Source organism: Pelophylax lessonae, assembly GCF_965119305.1.
Source record: "Pelophylax lessonae genome assembly, chromosome: 3".
Taxonomy (NCBI): domain Eukaryota; kingdom Metazoa; phylum Chordata; class Amphibia; order Anura; family Ranidae; genus Pelophylax; species Pelophylax lessonae.
This window is the reverse complement of record NC_138770.1, coordinates 361,869,325-361,896,526: the sequence shown is the minus strand read 5'-3', so window position 1 is coordinate 361,896,526 and position 27,202 is coordinate 361,869,325. Positions and strand designations below refer to the sequence as shown.

The window sequence follows — 27,202 nt, the reverse complement described above, 5'->3', positions numbered from 1 at the left end:
AGTCGACGGTCACGGCACGGGGCTCTGAAGGAACGGCACGATCTGCCGTTCCTTCAGAGCGCGCGGGAGCCGACGGTCACGGCACGGGGCTCTGAAGGAACGGCACGATCTGCCGTTCCTTCAGAGCGCATGCGCCAGTGACGTCACTGGCTGCATTAAAGGTAAATATCTCCTAAACGGTGCATGTTTAGGAGATATTTACAGTACCTATAGGTAAGCCTTATCATAGGCTTACCTATAGGTACAACTTCCTGAGGAGGGTTTACTTCCTCTTTAAGGGGTATGAGAGATGATTACAGCCACACACACCTACACAGGTTGAACTAGATGGACTGTCTTTATTCAACCTCACCTACTATGTAATATTGCAACATCTATCTATTTGCGTTCCTCAAGAACAGAACTACCTCTTTTAAAGCTTGGATGCTGGATTGAGAGTGTTGCTTAAGTTGTCTCTTCAGATTTCCCCATTTGCCCAGCAGCACAGCTAGCTTTCAGAACAGGCTGTGTATGAAGTGTTTTTTTTTCTTGAATAATGCTGTGATCTGTGAGGCAGGACTTGAGAGGTTTGGACTCTTCCTGTAGGTGTGACTGGGCAGGACTGAATGTTAATTAGGATGTATTCAATCTCACCCACCATCAGAGCTGTGAAGGAAGTTACATCATTTGCAGAGTTTGAAAGGCTACAGACGGGTGTTATAGGCTCTAGCTGCTGCAGGAAGTGGCTTTGGAAGGGTCAGAGTCTACCAGCAGGATATACAGAGTGTCACATAATACAAAGCCACAACAAAAAACAGAATATCAGGGGATCTGAAGACAACAGAGCAACATGGTATAGAGGTATGATCTATGCTGGGATTGAGAATTCTATTCAGTTCTAGTGAAAAGCTGGCATTCAGCTTAAGTACATTAATCAAGTGATTAACCCAGAACCCAGAACAAGCATACTTTAAATTAGTGACAGAAAACCAGCAAACCTTCTGATTTCCAAACTTGCTATGTAGACAGTATTGGAGCCAAAGCATCAACATGACAGCCAAGGAACAAACATTCTAAAAAAGAGAGTTCATAAATGGTGGCCTTCATAAATGGCACCCTCCATAATCTTCTAATTACAGTTTACCTTTAGACAGCATTTATTAACTTACGATAGATAACGTCACTTTTACTGTGTCTGGAACATTATATATATATATATATATATATATATATATATATATATATATATATTTAGCATATTAAAGCTTTTAGCAAACTAAATAGCAACAAGCAACACTAACACCTTTTACTTTAAGACATTTCAATCTTTAAAGTGTCCCTGTATTGGTATAAACATTAAAAGGACTAGATGAAGTAATGGAAATAGATACACAGATAGACTACTGTCAGATCAGTCAGATACACTAGTGTATTAATCATCTCCAATATATTAGTGCATCCCTTAATTCTGTTGCAGCATTTGTGTATGGGGTCTAAGTATGACTGTGCAGTTCAATATGCACCAGGAGTTCCATATTTATCTGCGTGGAATTCCATATTTTTCTAAAGCCTACCAGTGACCCTAAAGTGGGTGTTACTATAATATGCAATTCTAGGTGTTTGGAGCAAGGTGCCAACTTTCCTGTTGATAACGAAATGTGCACAGGATTTTCATATTAGTGTGCCCCAGTTTTCAGGGGTCAAAGGGCTCTTTAGGACAAAGCTAGGTACTGACCAGACCACTTGTTGGATCACAGCCATCAAACTCTGTGCATTATAATATGCTAGTACAGGAGAGATGCCGGTGACAGATTCAGGCCTTTCATCACCAAGATGCACACAAAACCAGATTTATGCATTGTCAACTATGGGCTAGATCAGTGGTCTCAAAAATTGCAGCTCTTTTCTTGACTTTATCAGGGCTTTGGGGCACTATTCTTCCCACTGACACCAACAAGGACACACCATTCCTTCTACTATCGCCAACAGTGGGGTAAACACTCCTCTCACCGACACCAACAATGGGATATTTTTTCTTCCACTGACACCAACGATAAAGCACTATTCCCCCCACTAGTACCAATGACGGGGCACTATTTCTCCTATTAAGGACTAAGGGCACTGTGTAATTCTTTTACTCCCACTGACGCTAGGGCATTTTCTACTCGTACTGGCCACTCCGGCACCCCTAAGACCCCTGGCCTAAATGAACAGGTCTGCTAAAGGCAATACACAGCTGCCCACATATCACTCTGATCACTGTCAGTAACTCTTTGCTTGTATAATTAAGGCTTCAAACTACTGTCCTGCCTATCAGTGAGCAGTCCAATTGGGTTCTAAGTTTTTTCTTTCTTAAAACATTTTGTGTGATTTTGCTGGTGAATTGGTTTACTTTGTGCTTACAATTCCCCCTCCACATAGATGTACTGATACAGAATGCATGAACTGTCTCCATCCACCTCTCTGGTACCTAATCATGTTAGTGTAGGACTAATATGGCTAGCATGTCGATAAGGTAATTGAAGAAGTGGCTCAAAACTGTTGCCTGATGATACAAAGTATACATATGGTCTTGGCTTCTTCTGCTTCTCTGTATGATTTATTTATATGTTTTCAAACAGAATGCATAATTCAAGAAGTTATTGTTGGTTCAAGATGTCACAGATATAAAAAAAACTGCACATTTCAAGAAGTCCCTGGTAAAAATTTGAAAAATGTTTTGTCTCTCTACTCTTCTAAACTGAAATGTTAGGGATTTATGCAAATTAGCAGCATATGCAAGGTTATTTGTGTACATTTATGTAGCCCAAAAGGATCCAAAACACACCATAGATTTTTGTTAGCTAAAACATTCAACTGCAAATATTTATTACAAACACATGTATATATGGTATGTATAAAATGTATACATTGTGAGATTAAAAGAAAACAATACCTGAGTGTGTTGGAACTATTTAAAACATGATTCAGTAATTTTACAGTTGGTGTGAAACCAGTGCCAGCTACCAGAAGAAAAATATCCTCAACTTTATCAACTTGGGAAGTCTTAAAACATCCTTGAGGGTTGCTCATTAAGATGTTATCACCTGCACCAATAAAAAGAACATTCAGATATTAAATAATGCACAGTTCTATGCTTATTTAGGTATTTACCCTCTTTTTTTTAAATCCAGAAAAGGTTTTAATATGTGAGATAAAACATACATCAAATATCACAAGGCATTAACATAAAAGAAGAAAAGATAAGTAAAGGTTGTACATTTCGAGTAAAGGAATACAAGGTACGCAATATTCACCCCCATATATAGCCTATGGTGCGGATATTTCCAGATGGTACTAACAAGCTATTTGCTGACACAATCTCGGATCATAAAGTGACACTGAAGTACCCAATGAGATCGTATGACACTTATAAACCCAAAAGATAATAGAGGGATATATGAAAAAAGAAATAAACAAAAAGAAAAGATAAGAAACCCAGGTGGCCAATGGGCCATCAAAACAAAGCATGTCTGCTCACTGCCACTGCTTTAACCCGTAGCTATTACATTCATAACATAAGTATCTCTTACACCTGTAAAAGCCTGTTCATAAATAATTGTGGTGGTGCTAGACCTGGGGTATTCAACCAGGCCTGCCAGATAGAAACTTTTTGGGGATGTTCCAGTGTCAGTAAGTCAATTGCTCCTTCACGAGTAAATGACTTGTTCTATCCACTGCTTTCTAGTTGGCACATGGGAGGAAAGCCAGAATCTGGCTATCAGCTTCTGGGCAATATACAAAAGTCTAGAGATTGCAATATTGGAAGGGGGGAGCGTATGTTTCTTTGTGTGTTGCACCTAGGATACAAATTATAGGATCCAATGGAACCCCTACCATATAAACTTTGGATATAGTTTCAGTCATTTCTCTCCAATAACTATGTAGTTTGGGGCAACGCCAAATGAGATGGATTAATGAGCCCTCATTAATGCAGCATTTGGGGCACAGAGAAGAGTCTCTTCTGCCCCAACGGTGCAGCTGAATAGTAGTACGATGTGCCCTATGTAGTAAAAACAAATGAGACAACTTGTGTAGCGGGAGCAGACTGCAAACACAGTTTTCAAGTTTCCTCATCTATGTCCCCCCAGTTCCTTTCCTAACCACGTCTCGAGGGTAATGATGCGGAGTTTTGGATAGTTGTCAACAAGGTAGAGTAGATATATGAGATCATACCCTTTCTAGTAGATCTATATATGATTCCTTTTACCAAGGGGTGGGATGATAAGGCTAAGGTGGTTTTACGCCTTTGGGCTGGTAGGGCATGATGCAACTGGAGGTACCGATAGAATTGGGATCTGGGAAAGTTAAACTCCTCTTGGAGATTTGAAAAGGATTTCAACACATTTTGGTTATACAATTGTGAGATCAGTTGGATACCTGCTTCTTCTTAAACCCCTCCAGTTTGTACACCTCTTCTAGCATTGGATTGTGCCAAAAGCGGGGTTCCCTTCAAAAATCCCTCCATTTTCAGAGCACCTTTGACCGTGACCCAAAGTTTCCTCAAAAGAGCTATTGTCGGTATGATTTACCCTCTTTAACTGAAAATAACCTTACACGAGTTATGTGCAAAAGTAAAAATTGGTTTATGCTGTTGCATGGTTCTGGTCTCTGCTGACCTTGTTCAGACCGTTTATGTATAAAAACAAAAAAATAACCAAATAAACCAAAAATGAGAAAACACATTTTTAGAGTATTGTAAACAAAACAGAATTGCATACTTAATAAAACGCAGTTTTCCCCTTACTTTGCTCATGTTTTTTCTCTACTCTGTGCACATTCTATTTACTCTTTGTGTAAACTTCCTGTTAATTATGTGCATGCTGCAGTGGCAGCTGAACCTCACAGTTTTACCTCAGTTACTATGGCTTGAACTCAGAACCTTGCAGGAACAGGCCATCATGCTGCAACTCAACTTCATTGAGAAGAGGCATTTGAAGGTGTTTGATCCTCTTTTAAAAATACATAAACTGTGCATATATTAAACCAGGTGCTAAGGGTTTACTTTAGGGTTATTTCAAAAGACAAGGGAGCATGTATTGCATCTGGAGGAAAAGAAGTTCAACCTCGGAAAATGTGAAGGTTGTGCAAAGACTGTGCATAGCCAGGAGCACCAGCGGAGTACCCCAGAAGAGAAGGATTGGGGCTGCTCTGTGCAAAATCCCTGCACAGAGCAGGTAAGTATAACATGTTTGTTATTGGGAGGTATTTCTAGACAGCTCAGATGACTGTTTAAAAAAATCTGGATGTGTTTCTAAGTGCACAGAAAATAACAATATCAATATTTATACAGTGCCTTGCAAAAGTATTCGGCCCCCTTGAACTTTGCGACCTTTTGCCACATTTCAGGCTTCAAACAAAGATATAAAACTGTAATTTTTTGTGAAGAATCAACAACAAGTGGGACACAATCATGAAGTGGAACGAAATTTATTGGATATTTCAAACTTTGTTAACAAATAAAAAACTGAAAAATTGGGCGTGCAAAATTATTCAGCCCCTTTACTTTCAGTGCAGCAAACTCTCTCCAGAAGTTCAGTGAGGATCTCTGAATGATCCAATGTTGACCTAAATGACTAATGATGATAAATAGAATCCACCTATGTGTAATCAAGTCTCCGTATACAGTAAATGCACCTGCACTGCGATAGTCTCAGAGGTCCGTTTAAAGCGCAGAGAGCATCATGAAGAACAAGGAACACACCAGGCAGGTCCGAGATACTGTTGTGGAGAAGTTTAAAGCCGAATTCGGATACAAAAAGATTTCCCAAGCTTTAAATATCCCAAGGAGCACTGTGCAAGCAATAATATTGAAATGGAAGGAGTATCAGACCACCGTCCCTCTAAACTTTCAGCTCATACAAGGAGAAGACTGATCAGAGATGCAGCCAAGAGGCTCATGATCACTCTGGATGAACTGCAGAGATCTACAGCTGAGGTGAGAGACTCTGTCCATAGGACAACAATCAGTCGTATACTGCACAAATCTGGCCTTTATGGAAGAGTGGCAAGAAGAAAGCCATTTCTGGAAGAAAACCTGATGGGAGTCTGCAAAAGACCTTAGACTGGGACGGAGATTTGTTTTCCAACAAGACAATGATCCAAAACATAAAGCAAAATCTACAATGGAATGGTTCACAAATAAACATATCCAGGTGTTAGAATGGCCAAGTCAAAGTCCAGACCTGAATCCAATCGAGAATCTGTGGAAAGAACTGAAAACTGCTGTTCACAAACGCTCTCCATCCAACCTCACTGAGCTTGAGCTGTTTTGCAAGGAGGAATGGGCAAAAATTTCAGTCTCTCGATGTGCAAAACTGATAGAGACATACCCCAAGCGACCTACAGCTGTAATCGCAGCAAAAGGTGGCGCTACAAAGTATTAACTTAAGGGGGCTGAATAATTTTGCACGCCCAATTTTTCAGTTTTTTATTTGTTAAAAAAGTTTGAAATATCCAATAAATTTCGTTCCACTTCATGATTATGTCCCATTTGTTGTTGATTCTTCACAAAACAATTACAGTTTTATATCTTTATGTTTGAAGCCTGAGATGTGGCAAACGGCGCAAAGTTCAAGGGGGCCGAATACTTTCGCAAGGCACTGTATGTGAACCAGCTCCATTAAAAGCCGTTCGGTTCACATGCTATGCGAATCAGATGCGAACAGAGCCTTAGCATTTATTGCATACAATATAGTTGTTTTGGTTGCTTAAAATGGGTGGGTAACATGGAGCCCACTATAGGTAAATAGCAGTGGTGCCAGCCAAACCCTATCTACAGACTGATAAAGTTCTAGACTGGGTGGGATGAAACACATTGACATCATGGGGCATGCCCAACCCCCCCTAACTTCTGCTCCCCCACAATAAGCTGGACTACACACCAGCCAGTACTGGCTTGATACACCTTCACTACGCCATCCACCTGATGCCTGTCAGGTCATCAATGTCTTTGCCTTCATACACTGATGTTCAGGAGACCTGGATACAAGTTGACCATAAGGCTCCATGTACACGGGACGTTGTAAATGGCCGTTTAGGAGCAGTTGGGCGTTTTTTTTTAGAAGCCCCTGCACCCACCTGCATGTTATCTTATCTGCCAATGTACACAGGGTCGTTTACAGTCATTTGCAGGCAGTTGAGTTCAGGGACTTTTTTGGAAAGCAATTATTTGCGTTCGAACGTGTGTTTCCCGACGTTTCAAACGCAAAAACGGGACCGAACGCGACCGAACGTGATGAAGTACGATCAGCCACGATAGAGGTTTTTTTTCTTCCATTCAAAATCAATGGTTCCCTATGGGAGCCTATTGATTTGAATGGAAGTCGCACCGCAAGTCGGATCAGGATGATCAGACTTGCGCTGTGAGGATCTTGAGGGGGAACTCCACAGCAAAAATGGGAAAAAACTGTGTGGGGGTCCCCCCCAGGTTCCAAACCAGGCCCTTCTGGACCATACCAGGCCACATGCCCTCAACATGGGGGGTGTTGGTGCTTTGCGGCAGGGGGAGCTCTGCACCCCCCACCTCAAAGCACCTTGCCCCCATGTTGATGGGGACAAGGGCCTCATCCCCACAACCCTGGCCGGTGGTTGTGGGGGTCTGCGGGCAGGGGGCTCATCGGAATCTGGAAGCCCCCTTTAACAAGGATGGCCCCCCAGATCCCAGACCCCCTCCCTATGTGAATGGGTATGGGGTACACTGTACCCCTACCCATTCACCCCATAAAAGGCAGTGTATGGAAATAACGACAGGAGACGTTTTGGAAACTTTATTAAAAATCTTCAACCGGACTTCTCCGCTCTGGTCTTCTCCCTCTGAAAAGCAGAAGAGCGGACAGCAAAAGAGCAGAAGACAAGAAAAGTGGAGAGGGAGAAGACCAGAGCGGAGAAGTCCGGATGAAGATTTTTAATAGAGTTTCCAAAACGTCTCCTGTCGTTATTTCCATACACTGCCTTTTATGGGGTTAATGGGTAGGGGTACAGTGTACCCCATGCTGCAAATGTATATATTCAATCGAATATATTCCTCGCGCCTAGGAGTGCCTAATAGGATAGGTGATGTGGCTACTACCTTAGAAGGTGGAACGCACGCCTTCAGCCCGGAAGTCAGCCTGGAACGCTCGTCCCCTCCCCCTTCCTGCCCTATCGGGCTGCATGCTCGGATAAAGGTCTGGTATGAATGGGGCTACCCTCAAATTCCATACCGGACCCGAAGGGCCTGGTTTGGAACCTGGGGGGGACCCCCACGCAGTTTTTTTCCCCATTTTTGGCGTGGAGTTCCCCCTCAAAATTCTCACAGCGCAAGTCGTCATCCTGATCCGACTTGCAGTGCGACTTCCATTCAAAACAATAGGCTCCCATAGGGAACCATTGATTTTAAATGGAGGCAGAAAAAACGCTGCTAAAAGCAACGTGGCCAAGCGTGCAATAACACCAATGGAAAAAGCTACTGAAAGCACGTTTAACACCTGCTTTTTCCCGGCGTCAGAACTAGCTTTGCAGCACGTTTTTTCTAACGTCCCGTGTACATAGAGCCTAAGATGGTGGGACTCTAATACTTTATATAGTATCTTCAGCAGCTTACTGCATGCACCTTTCCAGCATGCAAGGAACGCCACTGTTTATAGTTTATGGTCATATCAGCTGCACTGTTACTTCATCTCTAATATACATTGGCTAAACTGTGTATCAGGGAGGCTGTTTCATGGGATTTGTGTTTATGGGCACTTCCCATGCTATCATAAGGCTCCATTCACACCTGTATGTTTTGGGATCTGCCCGCCATCTCAATTGCACTACAATCGCAAAATGTGGGGTCATATGGCATTACTTTCAATGGCACATAAAATGCAGAGCTGTTTGGCAATTGCGGCAAATTAGATCATGTGAAGCTTGTCGCCCAAAAGAAGCTCCTGCTCCTTTTTGAGGTGACAAGCATCACAAAACGAGATTTTCCGTAATTTCCAAGAGATAAATCATGGCAAAACCGCACCAGGTTTTAGGTGCCATTGAAAACAATATATAAATCAAAAAGCTGCGCTTACCCAAATTGAATAAAACATTCCTCGTGTTAGTCATATAACAAAGATTCTTAATAAAACCAATTGTTAAAGTGCAAATGTCCATAAAGTGCAGTCCAAAATGCTAAATCAAAGTGCAATAGTGCAAATAAACGTGCAATACACTCGTGCTGCAATTCATCTAAAATAAAGTGACTTGTGCTCTATGTGCTCCACTCCAACTGACTCCACTTAGTGTCACCACCGGTGTTCCCTCCAAGGACTGAACTCACCAAAGGTTGTTGACCTCCTGAACATATGCCCAGGAAGGTCAATACATATTTTATAGCACAGGCCCAATGTGTATAATATGCCATCATCCAGGGACCGGTACTTGACATATTCATCCCATGCATGTTTATTAAAATTACTCAAAATAGAACAAAAAGGTTACACTCACAAAAAAATGCCTTTCTTGGCACCCAAAACCCGTCTCCTGATGACGTATTGGGTTTGACAAAACTTGTAGGGGTGGGAACTCCCGGTTAGGTTATTTCTACTCTTGGGAACGCACGTTGAGGATGGGAGCAGTGGCGTTCCTGTGAAAGCTTTGGCAGATCATTCTGGGTGCCAGGGGAAATACCTTATTTGTGAGTGTAACCTTTGGTGGGGGAAAAGGGGATGGGGGGGGAATTGTGGATCTTACAGGCAGACACTGATGTGTAGGGATGCACCGAAATTTCGGCCGCCGATATTTTCGGCCGAAAATGCTACTATTTCATTTCGGCCGATAGGGGGTTAAAAAAGCCGAAAATGTATGGCCGCTGATCCGTGAAAGAAGTGAGTCATTGACTTCCCTGTCCGCCGCGATCCGATGCGGTGCCTTCATTGTGATTTACAGCTTGTCGTCCTGGGGGAGAGGGACCCAGAATGCACAGTGACAAGTGTAGGAGGATCTCATTCTCCTCCATGCCGATTGCTGCATCGCTCCACCCACCTCCTCCCTTCAGTGCCTTCACGTGGTGTTTGTTGTGGAGGAAGGTAATGTTATGTGCTGTGCTGTAAAAAAAAAAAACAGTTTCTCCCCTTTTCTCCTGCATAAATGTCAGTAGTAGAATGGATTCACAGCCTAGTGCAGTGCTCACCCCCTTCTAATTGCAGTGCGCGAGTTAATAAAGTTAACCCCTTAGATCAAAAAACTAAGAATCTGCGCTTAGGATAACAAATAAAGAAATTAAGAAATATATATGTATAAAGAGATAATAGAGAGATTGGCTGCAGCCCACTTCAAGATATAACCCTGGGAGGGGTTATATAATAGATATATAAAGAGAAGAGGAAGTGATTGGCGCTGCCGGTGAATATGTAGGATTCAATGTGAATATTCTCTATCAGCGTAGTGTGTAAACTGAGAAGGGAAAAAAATACAGATGTATATATATATATATATATATATATATATATATATATATATATATATATATATATATATATATAGAGGGAAATAAATTATCAATATATAAATATATAAAGAACCTCAATAATCTACATAATAAAAGTGTCAAACACGCCTATAATAAATAACCCATAAATTAATATCAGCAATAAATAAGCAATATATTCAATATTCTATAAAAGCTCTCACTAATGTGGATAAAAAAAGAATGTATGGCTTATACAGTACATAAATATGAACTTAGCAAGTATAGAATAAATATAAATGAGCAATAACAAGTGCAGTAAAACGAATATCCTCGTGCACGAGGATATACGTTTTACTGCACTTGTTATTGCTCATTTATATTTATTCTATTTATTTAAGTGATTTGCTAAGTTCATATTTATGTACTGTATAAGCCACACATTCTTTTTTTTATCCACATTAGTGAGAGCTTTAATAGGATATTGAATATATTGCTTATTTATTGCTGATATTAATTTATGGGTTATTTATTATAGGCGCGTTTGACACTTTTATTATGTAGATTATTGAGGTTAAAAAAGTCATTTTCGGTTTCGGTTTTCGGCCAAGGGCATCCTGAATTTTCGGTTTCGGCCCAGAATTTTCATTTTGGTGCATCTCTATATAATAGTTGAGGACCACAATAAAATGGTGGCGCCCGTGACCTTCAAGAGTATGGTGCCAACCTGGGTATATATTGACAGACAGCCCTACCGTCCAATTAAAATTCCCCCTGAGGAAGACACGTGACTCTGTGTTGATACACGTAGGGGAGGGGCCAGGACAGCGACGACACCTAGGAACCAACGTTGAGCTGGAGGCTAGATCTGTTTGTAAGGCTGCTGTTTATACTGGATTGTCCCAAAAACGATGTATCTTTGAATTGTGAACGCTTGTGTTGGTTTGGTGCACTGCAAGCACCTGTAAAGAGTGAGTACCCTATGAGTTTTTTTAATAAATGCAATTTCAAAAAGGGTATAAGCACTATTGGCTTTTCTTATCTTTCAATGAATATATCGCGATAATACAATCCGTAATGAGAGGAGCCTAAAATGATGTTTGAGAAGTTGGATATAGCCAACAGTGGGCTAAAAAGCTGGTTTAGATCACGCCTAATCGCGGTGATCACATTACCCCAGGTGAGAATATTTCTGGTGGGGGGGGGGGAGCACATTGAGGTGGCACACTATTGTTTTTTTGCATGGAGAAGGAATTGCACGGCAGATCAAGCACTGTGTGTTTTTCTTGATTTTTTTTCTTTATATTTTCATTGCAAGCAATCATTTGCATGGACTCTTTTGTTGTTATATGGTGATTGCACATTTATGTTGGACTAGATTTCACTTAATGTTGGACAATTTTTCACTAAATTTATACACTATTTAAAATTATTTTGATATTGTTATATTCTGATTATATAGTCATTTAGAATTCACATAGAGCAGCATTTAATGTGTATTGTCAGGAAAGACCTACTAGAACAGTTGAACTTTATTAGGTATTAATTAGAGGCAGGTGTGTACTGACTCATATTTTACATGTGTTTGTACAGGATTGCTTATTTTGACCATCCAGCTACATCCCCGGTTATAAAAGGGTCTGCACACTTATGCAACCATATTTTTTTATTTTTACCTACCTCCACTTAAAAGATTTCAGCTTGTGTGTTCAACTGAGTTGTTCAGTTTATAGGTAACATTAAAGGTGGAAAAAGTTCTGAAATTGTTTATCTTTGTCTCATTTTTTTTGCATCACAGAAACCTGACATTTTAACAGGGGTGTGTGGATTTTTGATATCCATTGTACCTTGTACATTACATACTCACAACCACTATATTCTGTATGCTGTGCTGTATGTTGCATATCTTTTACAGTCGTTTGTTACATATTAAAGGCTTCTGGATAGTAGTCCTAAATGCTGTACTCTGTACATGGGTTTTGAGTTACATACTCCTGAGTCCTGCATTCTGTGTGCTGGGCTCTATGTTACATATTCCTGACCCCTGCACTCTGGACACAGGCTATATGTTGCATATTCCTGACCCTTGTACTCTGGACACAAGGCTATATGTTGCATATTCCTGAGCACAAGCAAAGTTTTAACATTGAATGTAAATTCCATCCCTTTTGCTGACTTTTTTCCTGCACCCTGTGTGAGACGCACTTCTCACAACTGCACAATACACACTCCTGAGCCCTGTGTGTTATACACCCCTGAGTCCTGTATTTTGTTTCCTAAAAAATGCGTCCCGTGCGATATGCAGTTCTAAGCCTTAACTTTTTAGCATTATTTAGCGCCACTTTACTTCTCTCCCCAGAGGAAGGCGGGATTGGAAGCGGGAAGTTGGCCGGGGAGGGTGAGTTCCTGCACTTATTCTGAGAGAAAAAAGCCCTGATAAAGCATATTACTCTTACCTATTTCCAAGTTGTCAAGCATGGGTGTAAAGCTTCCATTTGGGTAGATTTTGATGATTATATAGATGTACTTTTCATTATTGCCAGATGTTTGTTGTGGATCTGACACTAACGTCTGGGAAACTGGCGTATAAGGTTTAACCACTTCCACACCTAAAACAAACAGATATATTTGTTTAACACAATGTAAGTAGGTGGTTCAGAATTCACTTGTGAATTTAGTTTATGCAAATGCAAAAAAAGCAACCCTTCCATGACAAAAGTCAGCCAGAGATTTCAAAATGCTTTCCAGAGACATGGACACTGAAATTGCTGGAGTGTGTATGTATATGGTGATAGAGTGAAGAGAGGAGGCAGCTGAAGGACATTTCCAGGACAGGCCAATTTTGGAGAAAAAGGATATCCAGCTGATCAAGGCATTATTATCTATTGGTTCTACTAAAACAATGAAGAGCCTGGGCCTCTGCAGGTCTTCAATCATCTGACTTCAACCATCCCTTCAACCTTGCACAATTTCCTCGCTTTTAGCCCCGTTCACATTGGCGCAATTTCACATTCAATTTGACAGGTCCAATCGCATTTCAAATCGCAGTCTATTGCTGGAAATGGGAGAGCCCTAATCGGTGCAACGCTGACTTTGCGACGCGTCACAGATTTCCAAAAGTAGTTCCTTCACTACCTTTGGCGACTTTGGGGTGATTTCAATAGACATTTGTGTATAAAGCTGCACAGATGTCTTTGAAGTCACCCCTGAAGTCAGACTGAAATGCAGCTTTTAAATTGTTTGCGTTCAGATGAACTAGCATGATTTCTAAGCCGCAATCAGCGTGAATGAGGGCTCATTCTAATTTCACTGCACACTGTGAGCCTCTCACAATGTGTATTCGAAGCAGCAGAAAGTCAGATAGAGCTTGCCTCATATCATGGCTAGAGGAAATACAGCATCATCTAGTCCTTTGCTGCCCAGCCTGACTGTTCCTTGTTAGCCCCTTTCACTTTTTTGGCTTTCAGTTCTTTTTATCATGAAGACTCACCATCACCCATTGGCATTACCTAAGACAGTCTGAATCCTAATACAGCCTGCCTTGGAACACCCATTCCTCCAGACTGACATCCACCCTTCAAGGCATTTTGATATTTGCATGATTCCTCCTAAGTGCCAGCCCACTGCTTGCATCAGGACTGAGGGCTCTTGAGAGGAAAACTGAAGAAGGGTGCTGTAATGCTTTCAGGAAACTATGTAGAGCCTCCTGTCAGCCCCCTAAACCAGCCATGATCTGCCTGCACTGCATAGGAAAGCACAGGGCCCAGTGATAAAAGCACAGGTTCTAAAATAAAGCTAGCCATAGACAATTTGAATCTCAGCTGGTTCAACAGGGACCGGCTGAGATTGGAACTGTGTATGGGCAGGCTGATTGTAACGAAGTTGATCAATCGATCAACTTCGGTACAATTTATTGTCAGTGGCTAAAGCTCTCCACGTCTCCCTACCGGTAGAACACAATAGCTCAGCGGGAGGGATTACAGTCAGGTGTTGATGGGGGAATCAATTTATTTTCTTTCCTGCAAGAAAATCACTCCATTTAGGCCTGGCTTTAGGCATTTAATGAAAACAAAGGGGTTTTAATGAATAATTTCATTAGCGTGTTGATGAGGATGGAGGGAGGAACCAGGGAATAAAAAATATAAAAAGCTTAAAATGATTGTAAAGTCTTGTTTTTTACCCTATAAAAATAACAAACATGTTATACTTACCTGCTCTGTTGCACTGTATTTGCACCGGAGCAGCCCAGTTTCTCCTCTTCTCGGGTCCCTCTTCTGTGCTCCAGGCCCCTCCCTCCTGTTGAGTGCCTCCACAGCAAGCTGCTTGCTATGGGGGCACCTGAGCCAAGTCACGGCTCCCTGTGTCCATTCAGACACAAAGCCCCAACCCAGCTTTGCACCCTCTCTCCCCTGATTGGCTAGCTGACTTTAATTGACAGCAGTGGGAGCCAATCAGGAGGGAGAATTTCGGATGACATTTGTGGACATCGCTGGACAGAGAGGGGGCTGCTGCACACAGAAGGTTTTTAATCTTAATGCATAGAATGCATTTAGATAAAAAAAACCTTCTGATTTTACCACCCCTTCAACTTTCAGCTTTAGGTGAAATATTTAAAGTGTAGTCATCTATGGGATCCTTTGTTACTGACAAAAACCCTACCTCTATATGATCAGATAGTAGATGAATAGGTTTTCCAGGTTTACAAGAAGCACTTTGGGCAATAGTTTGAATATTTCACACAATATTTATTTCTATTCCAAGCAATAAAAATATACCTACTACAACTCCAATTCCAAAAAAGTTGGGCCTCTGTGTAAAATTTACATAAAACCAGAATGCAGTGATTTGCAAATCTCAAACTCATTTTTTATTCACAAAGGAAACTAGAAAACGTGAAATGTTTAAACTGAGAAAACAGTTCTAGGTAATGTTTGTCATATTTTTTGCTTCAAGATGCGCCAGATATTTTCAATTGGTGAAAGGTCTGGACTGCAGGCCAGTTACGCACCAGGACTCTTCTACTACGAAGCCATGCTGTAGTCATAGATGCAGTATGTGGTCTAGCACTGTTTTGTTAAAATCTGCAAGGCCTTCCCTTAGAAAAATAAATCATCTGGATGGCAGCATATGCTGCTTTAAAACCTGGATATACAACGTATGTACCATATAAAATATTAGATTATATTGATAGAATAATATTCGCTATTTACTAGATCGCACTAGCAAGTGCTGCAGTTAGACCTAAAACTAGTTAAACAGATCTGTATTGTTAAACTACAATAAACATTGCTCACTTAAAAATACACGGTCTTCTTATCTGTTAGAACCCCACCCTCTCCTTCATATCTCTCTTTTAGAACTACACCAGTATAAAAAGATTGTCAATAAAGATTCCACCTCATAGATATCTGACATTACTAAAAGTAAATGATATGCATAGTACTAGCAGTTAGGCATTTCAGTCAAGATAAATGTCCGACACTGCAAAATGTGTGATTCATCCAAGTTTAATGAGATCTGCATTCATAAAATTGGTCTAGTATTCAGACAGAAGAATAGTAAAATGATGAATTTGAAGGGCCCTTGGGTAAATTGTTTATAATAAAAATTCAGCAACTGAAGTGCATGTACTTTGACATGGGCATGAGTGTTCAATTTCCGGCTTTTAGAATCAGCTTTAGTATTCTTGGAAGTATTTTCTTTGAGATTTGCGTGCCACTATAGTTTCTTCCTCCATATCCCATCAAGAGAGGTTTGAGATCACTTATAGGGTATTTCGCACCCTGGATACGTATTAATTTAGCGGAAGTTGGAAAATGAGGAAACCTCAGTACGGAAGATGAATAAATTAAGCAGAAATGTTACATAGTGATAAAACAAAAGTGTGTGTGCACTAGACATTAGAAGCCACTATTTAGCAGCATTGGAAATGTTTCAGTCCTTGCTACTCCCAGCACTTTTGTTCACCAATGGTTTTGGCTATTTTCTTAATTGCCGACATAGCATTGGATGCAACAAAAAGACGATTTTTACAGGTTTTTTTCAAACTGCGCAAGCCGTGCCTCTGTCTGCATAATCCCAAGCAAATGCTACTGTGTCATAATGACCATGTAAGAACCACTATTAGGAGGGAGGCAATGTGCTCCATTTCATCTCATACTGGTACTGCCCTCCACTAAATATTTGTAAAAATGTACCCATTATATCTTTGCTGTATGTTACAAACTCCAGCCTGCCAAGAGTCATCATACACATTAAACACTCGGGACCACAAAACTCTGTATCATACTGTACTCTAAAGTACGTTACATATATCTGACTGCTCCACCTATGCATTGTGCTATACAATACATACTTCAGACCAGTATACTTTTTACGTTGTAAATTTTATATATATATATATATATATATATATATATATATATATATATATATATATATATATATATATATATAACCAGCGTGTCTGGCGGTGGCGGCGGGCGTTGTGATTGGTTATGGATCTACACCGGGGGACATTGTTTTTTTTTTGTATTTTTGATAAAGGAATTTCCAAAAACTGTCTGTTTTTTTTCTTTTGGCAAATGAGTAGGGGTACAATGTAACTTATACTAATTTACATGGGGGCAGGATCTGAGGGCTTCTCCAGATTCCGATAAGGCCTGGTAAGGATTGGGGGGGGACTCCCACGCCGTTTTTTTCATGATCTTTTATTGCCTGCAATGTTTTTTTTTTTTCATTCAACACCAACAGCTGATGAGTCATCATCCGTTGTTAAGGACACAGTGGCCCGTTTCACAGCCCATTTCTTAACAACCAGCTAATGTTAAAGATGTCAATTCCTGTCGGCTCCAAAAACTCACATCTAAAATCACAGCTGAACAGCTGCTTAGGAAATTTGCAGTGACATGTGTGAACCTAGCCTTAGGCTTTCAAGGGTCCTAAATTATGCATCTGATTTCCTAACTGCCTCACAATTCCAAAGGCCTTAACATGCCACGACAATTAAAAAACCCACAAAATGACCACATTTTGAAAAGCAGACACCCCAAGGTATTTTAGGAGGCCCGATTTGCCTTTTGAAGCTGTTATTTTTTTGCCACAAGTTTTTGTAAAATAAAGAAAGAAAAAAATGTATTTTTTACACAGAGTTGTCAATTAATCAAATATGTCTAACCCATCAGCATATGCATATTTAGAATTCCACCCCAAAACACATTATGCTACTCCTCCCGAGAATGGAGAAACCACATGTGTAAGACCTTTACACAGCATAGCTGGATAGAGGGGCCCAAAATCAAAAAGGAGCACCTTGAGTCTTTCAAGGGCCAAAAATTATGCAACTACTGTAATTCCACAGACACTAGTGCTGATTGGTGATTAGGACACAGGTTTTGGTTGACACTGGCACTGAAGTTGGCTGACAGTAAAAAGGACCCTGGTTCTGGCCGATGCTTGTACTAGTATTATTACTTCTATTACTGGTGCTGACTGGCAATCAGGACACTGATTTTTTGTAAGCAATAGAACTTAATGACACTGGTAGTGCTGTGGCTGGCAATCAGGACACTGGTGTTGGCGGACACTGGTATTTAATGGCAATGGTATTGGAGCTGTCTGAAGAGCAGGAAACTGAAACTGTCCGATTGGTACTGGTGCTGGCTGACAATACGGTCACTGGTTCTGGATAACATTGATGCCTGGTGACACTGGTATACGTGCTGCTAGTGACAAGGGCACTGACACTGGTACCTGTAATGCTGGGGATCAGGGCACTGTTACTGTACTGGCGGTGATCAGGGCACAGTTACAAGTACTGGCTGCAGTCAAGGTACTGTTAATGTGGTGGCTACTATCGGGGCACTGGTTCATGTAATGCTGGCAATCACAGCACTGGGTGTACATATATATTTTACCCCAAGACACTCTTCTTAGAGAAGAGACACCATCTACTTTAACAGAGAGCACTACCACTAGGTCTGCATACCAAACTTCTGGGTGCTTGAATGGAAAAACTGCTTGGCACCAATGTTATAGGACATATCAAAACTGTATTTTGATGGCAAAACATGCAGGAGATATGGGACAAAAAATAAACTCCAAGGATTTAGGTTTTTGTTAGCTGGTGATAGAAACATCCAGAAAAAAATACATGAAAATGTTATTGCTAATCCTATTATTTAAATTACTTTTGAGGAATGAGACATTGCCTTACTCTGTAGTGAGTATTGTGGTTGCAGAGAGTCAGATCTTTCACAGATCTGCATTCCAACTATATAAAATGTCTTAACACAACTACAGGGAGTGCAGAATTATTAGGCAAATGAGTATTTTGACCACATCATCCTCTTTATGCATGTTGTCTTACTCCAAGCTGTATAGGCTCGAAAGCCTACTACCAATTTAGCATATTAGGTGATGTGCATCTCTGTAATGAGAAGGGGTGTGGTCTAATGACATCAACACCCTATATCAGGTGTGCATAATTATTAGGCAACTTCCTTTCCTTGGGCAAAATGGGTCAAAAGAAGGACTTGACAGGCTCAGAAAAGTCAAAAATAGTGAGATATCTTGCAGAGGGATGCAGCACTCTTAAAATTGCAAAGCTTCTGAAGCGTGATCATCGAACAATCAAGCATTTCATTCACAATAGTCAACAGGGTCGCAAGAAGCGTGTGGAAAAACCAAGGCGCAAAATAACAGCCCATAAACTGAGAAAAGTCAAGCGTGCAGCTGCCAAGATGCCACTTGCCACCAGTTTGGCCATATTTCAGAGCTGCAACATCACTGGAGTGCCCAAAAGCACAAGGTGTGCAATACTCAGAGACATGGCCAAGGTAAGAAAGGCTGAAAGACGACCACCACTGAACAAGACACACAAGCTGAAACGTCAAGACTGGGCCAAGAAATATCTCAAGACTGATTTTTCAAAGGTTTTATGGACTGATGAAATGAGAGTGAGTCTTGATGGGCCAGATGGATGGGCCCGTGGCTGGAATAGTAAAGGGCAGAGAGCTCCAGTCCGACTCAGACGCCAGCAAGGTGGAGGTGGAGTACTGGTTTGGGCTGGTATCCTCAAAGATGAGCTTGTGGGGCCTTTTTGGGTTGAGGATGGAGTCAAGCTCAACTCCCAATCCTACTGCCAGTTTCTGGAAGACACCTTCTTCAAGCAGTGGTACAGGAAGAAGTCTGCATCCTTCAAGAAAATGATGATTTTCATGCAGGACAATGCTCCATCACACGCATCCAAGTACTCCACAGCGTGGCTGGCAAGAAAGGGTATAAAAGAAGAAAAGCTAATGACATGGCCTCCTTGTTCACCTGATCTGAACCCCATTGAGAACCTGTGGTCCATCATCAAATGTGAGATTTACAAGGAGGGAAAACAGTACACCTCTCTGAACAGTGTCTGGGAGGCTGTGGTTGCTGCTGCACGCAATGTTGATGGTGAACAGATCAAAACACTGACAGAATCCATGGATGGCAGGCTTTTGAGCGTCTTTGCAAAGAAAGGTGGCTATATTGGTCACTGATTTGTTTTTGTTTTGTTTTTGAATGTCAGAAATGTATATTTGTGAATGTTGAGATGTTATTTTGGTTTCACTGGTAAAAATAAATAATTGAAATGGGTATACTGTATATTTTATTTTTGTTAAGTTACCTAATAATTATGCACAGTAATAGTCACCTGCACACACAGATATCCCCCTAAAATAGCTAAAACTAAAAACTACTTCCAAAAATAGTCAGCTTTGATATTAATGAGTTTTTTGGGTTCATTGAGAACATGGTTGTTGTTCAATAATAAAATTAATCCTCAAAAATACTCATTTGCCTAATAATTCTGCACTCCCTGTACTTTAAAGCCTCATTTATACCATAAACCCTGCTTACCAAGCTTTACTTTCTACTGAAGCATATAAAAATTGCAAGTGCTTTTTCAGTTAAGCTAGTGCTTTGCACACAAATCTGTATTGAGTAATTTAATGCCAGACTCCGGGAAGTCCCAAACCCTCACACAGTGAGACTGCAGCAAGCTTTGCCCCTTGTGCACTTTGCAACTGTGCACCCCATGTAGTACACTCCTGAACACTGTGCACTCTACATAGCATCCTCCTAAGCCCTGCAACCTGTAAGTAGCATCCTCCTAAGCCCTGCAACCTGTAAGTAGCATCCTCCTGAACCCCGCACTCTGTACTTGGCTTCCTCCTGAACCCCGCACTCTGTACTTGGCATCCTCCTAAACCCCGCACTCTGTACTTGGCATCCTCCTAAACCCCGCACTCTGTACTTGGCATCCTCCTAAACCCCGCACTCTGTACTTGGCTTCCTCCAGAACCCCGCACTCTGTACTTGGCTTCCTCCAGAACCCCGCACTCTGTACTTGGCTTCCTCCAGAACCCCACACTCTGTACTTGGCTTCCTCCAGAACCCCGCACTCTGTACTTGGCTTCCTCCAGAACCCCGCACTCTGTACTTGACTTCCTCCAGAACCCCGCACTCTGTACTTGGCTTCCTCCAGAACCCCGCACTCTGTACTTGGCTTCCTCCAGAACCCCGCACTCTGTACTTGGCTTCCTCCAGAACCCCGCACTCTGTACTTGGCTTCCTCCAGAACCCCGCACTCTGTACTTGGCTTCCTCCAGAACCCCGCACTCTGTACTTGGCTTCCTCCAGAACCCCGCACTCTGTACTTGGCTTCCTCCAGAACCCCGCACTCTGTACTTGGCTTCCTCCAGAACCCCGCACTCTGTACTTGGCTTCCTCCAGAACCCCGCACTCTGTACTTGGCTTCCTCCAGAACCCCGCACTCTGTACTTGGCTTCCTCCAGAACCCCGCACTCTGTACTTGGCTTCCTCCAGAACCCCGCACTCTGTACTTGGCTTCCTCCAGAACCCCGCACTCTGTACTTGGCTTCCTCCAGAACCCCGCACTCTGTACTTGGCTTCCTCCAGAACCCTGCACTCTGTACTTGGCTTCCTCCAGAACCCTGCACTCTGTACTTGGCTTCCTCCAGAACCCTGCACTCTGTACTTGGCTTCCTCCAGAACCCTGCACTCTGTACTTGGCTTCCTCCAGAACCCTGCACTCTGTACTTGGCTTCCTCCAGAACCCTGCACTCTGTACTTGGCTTCCTCCAGAACCCTGCACTCTGTACTTGGCTTCCTCCAGAACCCTGCACTCTGTACTTGGCTTCCTCCAGAACCCTGCACTCTGTACTTGGCTTCCTCCAGAACCCTGCACTCTGTACTTGGCTTCCTCCAGAACCCTGCACTCTGTACTTGGCTTCCTCCAGAACCCTGCACTCTGTACTTGGCTTCCTCCAGAACCCTGCACTCTGTACTTGGCTTCCTCCAGAACCCTGCACTCTGTACTTGGCTTCCTCCAGAACCCTGCACTCTGTACTTAGCATCCTCCAGAACCCTGCACTCTTCTTGCGACCCTGTTGACTATTGTGAATGAAATGCTTGATTGTTCGATGATCACGCTTCAGAAGCTTTGCAATTTTAAGAGTGCTGCATCCCTCTGCAAGATATCTCACTATTTTTGACTTTTCTGAGCCTGTCAAGTCCTTCTTTTGACCCATTTTGCCCAAGGAAAGGAAGTTGCCTAATAATTATGCACACCTGATATAGGGTGTTGATGTCATTAGACCACACCCCTTCTCATTACAGAGATGCACATCACCTAATATGCTAAATTGGTAGTAGGCTTTCGAGCCTATACAGCTTGGAGTAAGACAACATGCATAAAGAGGATGATGTGGTCAAAATACTCATTTGCCTAATAATTCTGCACTCCCTGTAGTTGTGTTAAGACATTTTATATAGTTGGAATGCAGATCTGTGAAAGATCTGACTCTCTGCAACCACAATACTCACTACAGAGTAAGGCAATGTCTCATTCCTCAAAAGTAATTTAAATAATAGGATTAGCAATAATATTTTCATGTACTTTTTTCTGGATGTTTCTATCACCAGCTAACAAAAACCTAAATCCTAGGAGTTTATTTTTTGTCCCATATCTCCTGCATGTTTTGCCATCAAAATACAGTTTTGATATGTCCTATAACATTGGTGCCAAGCAGTTTTTCCATTCAAGCACCCAGAAGTTTGGTATGCAGACCTAGTGGTAGTGCTCTCTGTTAAAGTAGATGGTGTCTCTTCTCTAAGAAGAGTGTCTTGGGGTAAAATATATATGTACACCCAGTGCTGTGATTGCCAGCATTACATGAACCAGTGCCCCGATAGTAGCCACCACATTAACAGTACCTTGACTGCAGCCAGTACTTGTAACTGTGCCCTGATCACCGCCAGTACAGTAACAGTGCCCTGATCCCCAGCATTACAGGTACGTAGCATCCTCCTGAACCCTGCACTCTGTACGTAGCATCCTCCTGAACCCTGCACTCTGTACGTAGCATTCCCCTGAACCCTGCACTCTGCACGTAGCATCCTCCTGAACCCTGCACGCTGTAAGTAGTGAAGCATGCACTTTGCATGCTCCTCAACCCTGCACTCTGTACGTAGCACACTGCACGCTTCTCATCCCTTCATTTTATGCATAGTGTACTCCTAAACTCTGCACCCAGAACCATCATTTGCGGCATGCTCTACCCCTTAGTGGGGAAGAAGTGGTCATTTATATTGAGGTGGAAGTGTGGTTAAAATCTTAAAACTATTCTTTAGGAAAAAAAAACCTAACCACCAGTATACAGGGGCACACTGACCACCAGTATGCAGGGCCACTGGTTACCAGTATACAGAGGACATACAAAATCAAATATACCAAATCAAATATAAACTACCATTCAACTAGAAAATCTCAAAGCACAGAATCTTTTTGGCTGGTTCCCACAACCAACGTGAATCAAAAAGTAAAAAATGCAGCACATACTACACCTCCTCTAAAAATTGTGCAAATGGACTTATAAGTGCAATGGTAAAACCTATATATAGGAAAAGCCAGTGCAAATCAACCAATGTATTGGAAATTAGTAGTGATGGTGTCACCCTCTCTGCAAAAATAATTTGAGAAATTGCAAAGCTGCAATGTGCAAATAACGGTGAACCACCATTGTGCAGATGCACACTGACAACTGACACTGACAAACTACTTTTTTTTTTTTAAGAACATTTTATTGAAGTTCAACTCTGTACAACATAAACATATACAGAACCTGTAAACATCAGTATATAGTATTAATTGCTACAGGGCTATCGTTCTTAAACAATTTGAGAAAGTATAGTGAGGAACTCCGTGTTTAGTTGTATCACTGAAGAACACAGTTGTACAACCTAAAACCTTTTAACATGAGGGATACAGGGTGGGGAAGACTGAAGGTAGGGCGAGGGAGAGTGGACAAGGGAGGAGGAAAAGGATGGATGTGATTGAGGGACAGGGGGTAGGGTGAGGGGGGGAGGCAGGGTATGAGAGAGGCATAGCAATGAACATCAGGGAGTAAGGGGGTACTAGATGCAGCGATTTACTTTTAACATCAGCAGTACTTAATCAGCAATAATAAGGTAAAGCTGAGATTTGTGTTACAAGCAGTAGTTATTGGGAGTTAGAGACACTTATAATGACACTTGATTCCAGGCATGTCTCTTAGCGAGGTATGGAGAGAAGTGTCATCTCCAGAGGTGAGTGCGTTCGGAGGGTTGGTAGGTAGAGTCTAGGTCAGATCACAAGTGGGAATCCCATCCCCAGAAGGGAAGCAGGACCATTTCTGGACGAAACGTGTGCCATTGTCGTGGGGATCTAGGGATAGTCCCGTTGTTTCCTTTTCACTAAGAAAGTGTAAATCATTTGTCAACTCGCTGATGGAGGGGGGGAAGGTGTCCATCCAATGTTTTAGTATTAATCTTCGGGTTATCATTAGGCATGTTATCAACCATTGCTTGTGTCGAATCAACATTTTCCAAGAGTGTCTTGGTAGGCCAAGACTCGTAGAGTCTAGGTATCCAAATAGTAGAAGATAGATGTCAGACCTGTGTACCTGGCCACATATCGTAGAGTTTTGTCCCAAAAGGAAGAGATGTTGGGGCATTGCCAAAGCTTGTGAAGTATGGAGGGGTAATGTTCATTGCATAGCGTGCAGAAATGGTGAGTTGCATCTGGGGACCACCGGAGATGTGGGATATATGCCCTATGAAGGATCTTAAATTGTTGCTCTCTCCAAAATTCATTAGAGATTAATTTACGGGTAGTAAGATAGCCTGCCAAGATTTTTTTACTGTGCAGTCTCTGAGTGAAGAATCTTGTTCCAGGGTTTCACTATCTTGCATGAAATTTCTCGGAAAAGTTATTTGTGGAGGGGTTTGTATAAGTGGGATATCTTGAGTTTGCCTTGTTGCATCCAGGAGTCCGCAAGAGATGGTTTGAAGTGGTGGTGAGAGGTTTGGCAGCTCGAGTCCACAAAGCTTACACATTGCCCAAAGTAAATGTAGTGGCTAGTGGGAAGACCATATGTGAATGACAGTGGCTTGCCTGTCGTAGCATCAAATAGCTGGGCAAAATGCTTCACCTCCCGCTGTGACCATTCCCCATAAGCGGAGTATGGCTGCGCCTGTGGAAACATGGGGTGCTTTCGGATAGGTAGGTAGCAAGAGGGACACTGAGGTGCTCCCAATCGCTTTCTCACCTCCCTCCAGGCCATTACAGTATCCTTTAGTAAGTGGTTGTTTCGTAAGGAAGGAGGGAAATCCCCGGTCCCACAGTGCAGCAAGGCTGCCAGATCATGGGGAGCGGCCATATGGGTTTCAAGGGTATAATTGGTGTATCTCAATTCATGACTCAACCAGTCCATACAACCCCTCAGGAGGCACACAATGTTGTAGATTTGTGTGTTAGGAAGATCCAGGCCCCCTTCCCGTTTGGTCATGTGAAGCCTGCTAAGAGATATTCTGGAGTGTTTGCCCTTCCAAATAAATTGAGAGACTGCCTTGTGTAATCGGTGTATATCTGAGTGTTTAAGAAGAAGCGTTATTGTTTGGAGAGGGTAGAGAAGTTTCGGGAAGGTAGCCATTTTGTATAAATGACATCTGCCAAGGAAGGACAAGGGTAGATTTGCCCAATTCTTAAATTTCGCTATCATTTTGTCTATTACCGGGGTGAAATTTAGCTGGTATAGGGAAGATGGAAAGCGCCCTATTTTTTACTCCCAAGTATGTGATATGGTTAGTGGTGATGCGTAGGGTGGAGGAGGAAGCCCAGGAAGGGGTGCAAGTGGTATTTAGGGGAAGAATCTCACTCTTGGCGAAATTTATGCGCAGACCCGAGCACAGACGATATTCAGCGAAAATTGCTTGTATGGTAGGTAGGTGAGTCATGGGTCGACATTGAATGTTAATAAGTGTCTGTAAGTATTGGAGAAAGGCCAGCTTTAAGCATAAAATCCATCTAGTACGTAAAGCAGGTAGTACATCTAGCATACACATTGAGCGAGGTGAGGGGGGTATCAGCCCAACAGGGGCTTGGGAAAAATGTAGAGGGGTAGTAACCGTTAGAAGCCGAGACTTCACTTTTTTCCTCATGTAAAAACACAAACGGACGGACAGCGTAAACAGTTTCCTGATGCTTGACGTCCATGTCAATCAGTGGGCTTTAGGTGAGGTTCAACTCAGCAATGTCGTTTAACTGCGGGCATTAGATGCCGGAGGTAGCGCCAAGCTCCTGAAAACGATAAGGCTGTGTAACTGGGATTAAATCATAATACCCTAAGGAAGTGGGTGAAAGAGCGTTAGTAGTAACTGACATAAAGTGAACACATACATTGCTAACAGCATTATCAGGCAGATATACCAACTTAAAAACCTGTGATGATCAGGTCGTACGTTTGTTAGTATGAGCATAGGAAGTCCGACGGGTCATTAAAAGGGAAGACAGACGACTCAGTGAGCAGTGCCGGATCTTTGTTTACAAGAGGTAGAGTAGGGCAAACACAAGATAACCCTTGTCAGCAATCAACGCGGCCTGGAGCGGGATGAGGGACTGTTTGTGCGCTGTTTTTTTGCAGGATCTTTCCTAGGGCTCCTTTGTTCCCTGGCTCCCTGGGGGGCGTTGTGGTGAGGGGGTCAATGGAGATTGCAGTGAGATGTTAAAGTGGCATTGGATAAATGGAGTGGCTTCGTCTGGGTGTGTGAAAGACTTTTGCTCCCCTGACAAGTCTGAGGCGTAAAGTGGCAGGATAAGCCAGGGTGAATTTGACGGCCTTTTGGTACAGGGCCTGGCATATCTGTTGACAGGCCTTTCTACGCCTTTAAACTTCCTGTGAATAATCGGCGAAAACCAATAATTTGTGGCCATCAATTTGGAAGGACTTTGAGTTGCGGAATGATTTGAGAATATTCTGTCTGTCCATATAATTGGGATACCGCACTATGACAGGTTGCGGGGTGCGTCGCTCATTAGAAGGGGCCCCCAGACGATGAGCTCGCTCCACAGTGCATGCGGTATTGATCCCCAGGGCCATGGGAAGGCGAGACATGGCTATGTCTATCCATAGATCATGAAGAAACATCAACTAGCTGCCCAAACCCACGTTTTGGACACGCCCACGTGTGCGGTAGCGACCGGCATTAGCACCCTCACTTGTACCTCAAGCACCACCATAGCACCTCAAAAAAATTTGTCTGGAGCCGCCCCTGGTCCCCCAGCACCTGGTACCAAAGCAGCTCTTGATGTGTCCTACGCTTTCGGCAATGAGGCTTAAGATCCGAGCGGGTAGCCCTGCTGGTTGGTATATACAGGAGGTGACCAGC

At 42.4% G+C, this 27,202-nt stretch overlaps 1 protein-coding gene across 1 annotated transcript in view; it reads right to left on the bottom strand.

Annotated features, from left to right (window-relative positions):
* CYB5R4 (cytochrome b5 reductase 4) overlaps nt 1–27,202 on the bottom strand; it is a 270,390-nt gene that overhangs the window by 31,802 nt on the left and 211,386 nt on the right. Inside the window, exons 12-13 of the mRNA XM_082249678.1 lie at nt 12,895–13,047; nt 2,915–3,065 (exon numbers count right to left, since the gene is read on the bottom strand). Coding sequence (XP_082105804.1) covers nt 2,915–3,065; nt 12,895–13,047 — 304 coding nt within the window. The remainder of the gene's footprint in view (nt 1–2,914; nt 3,066–12,894; nt 13,048–27,202) is intronic.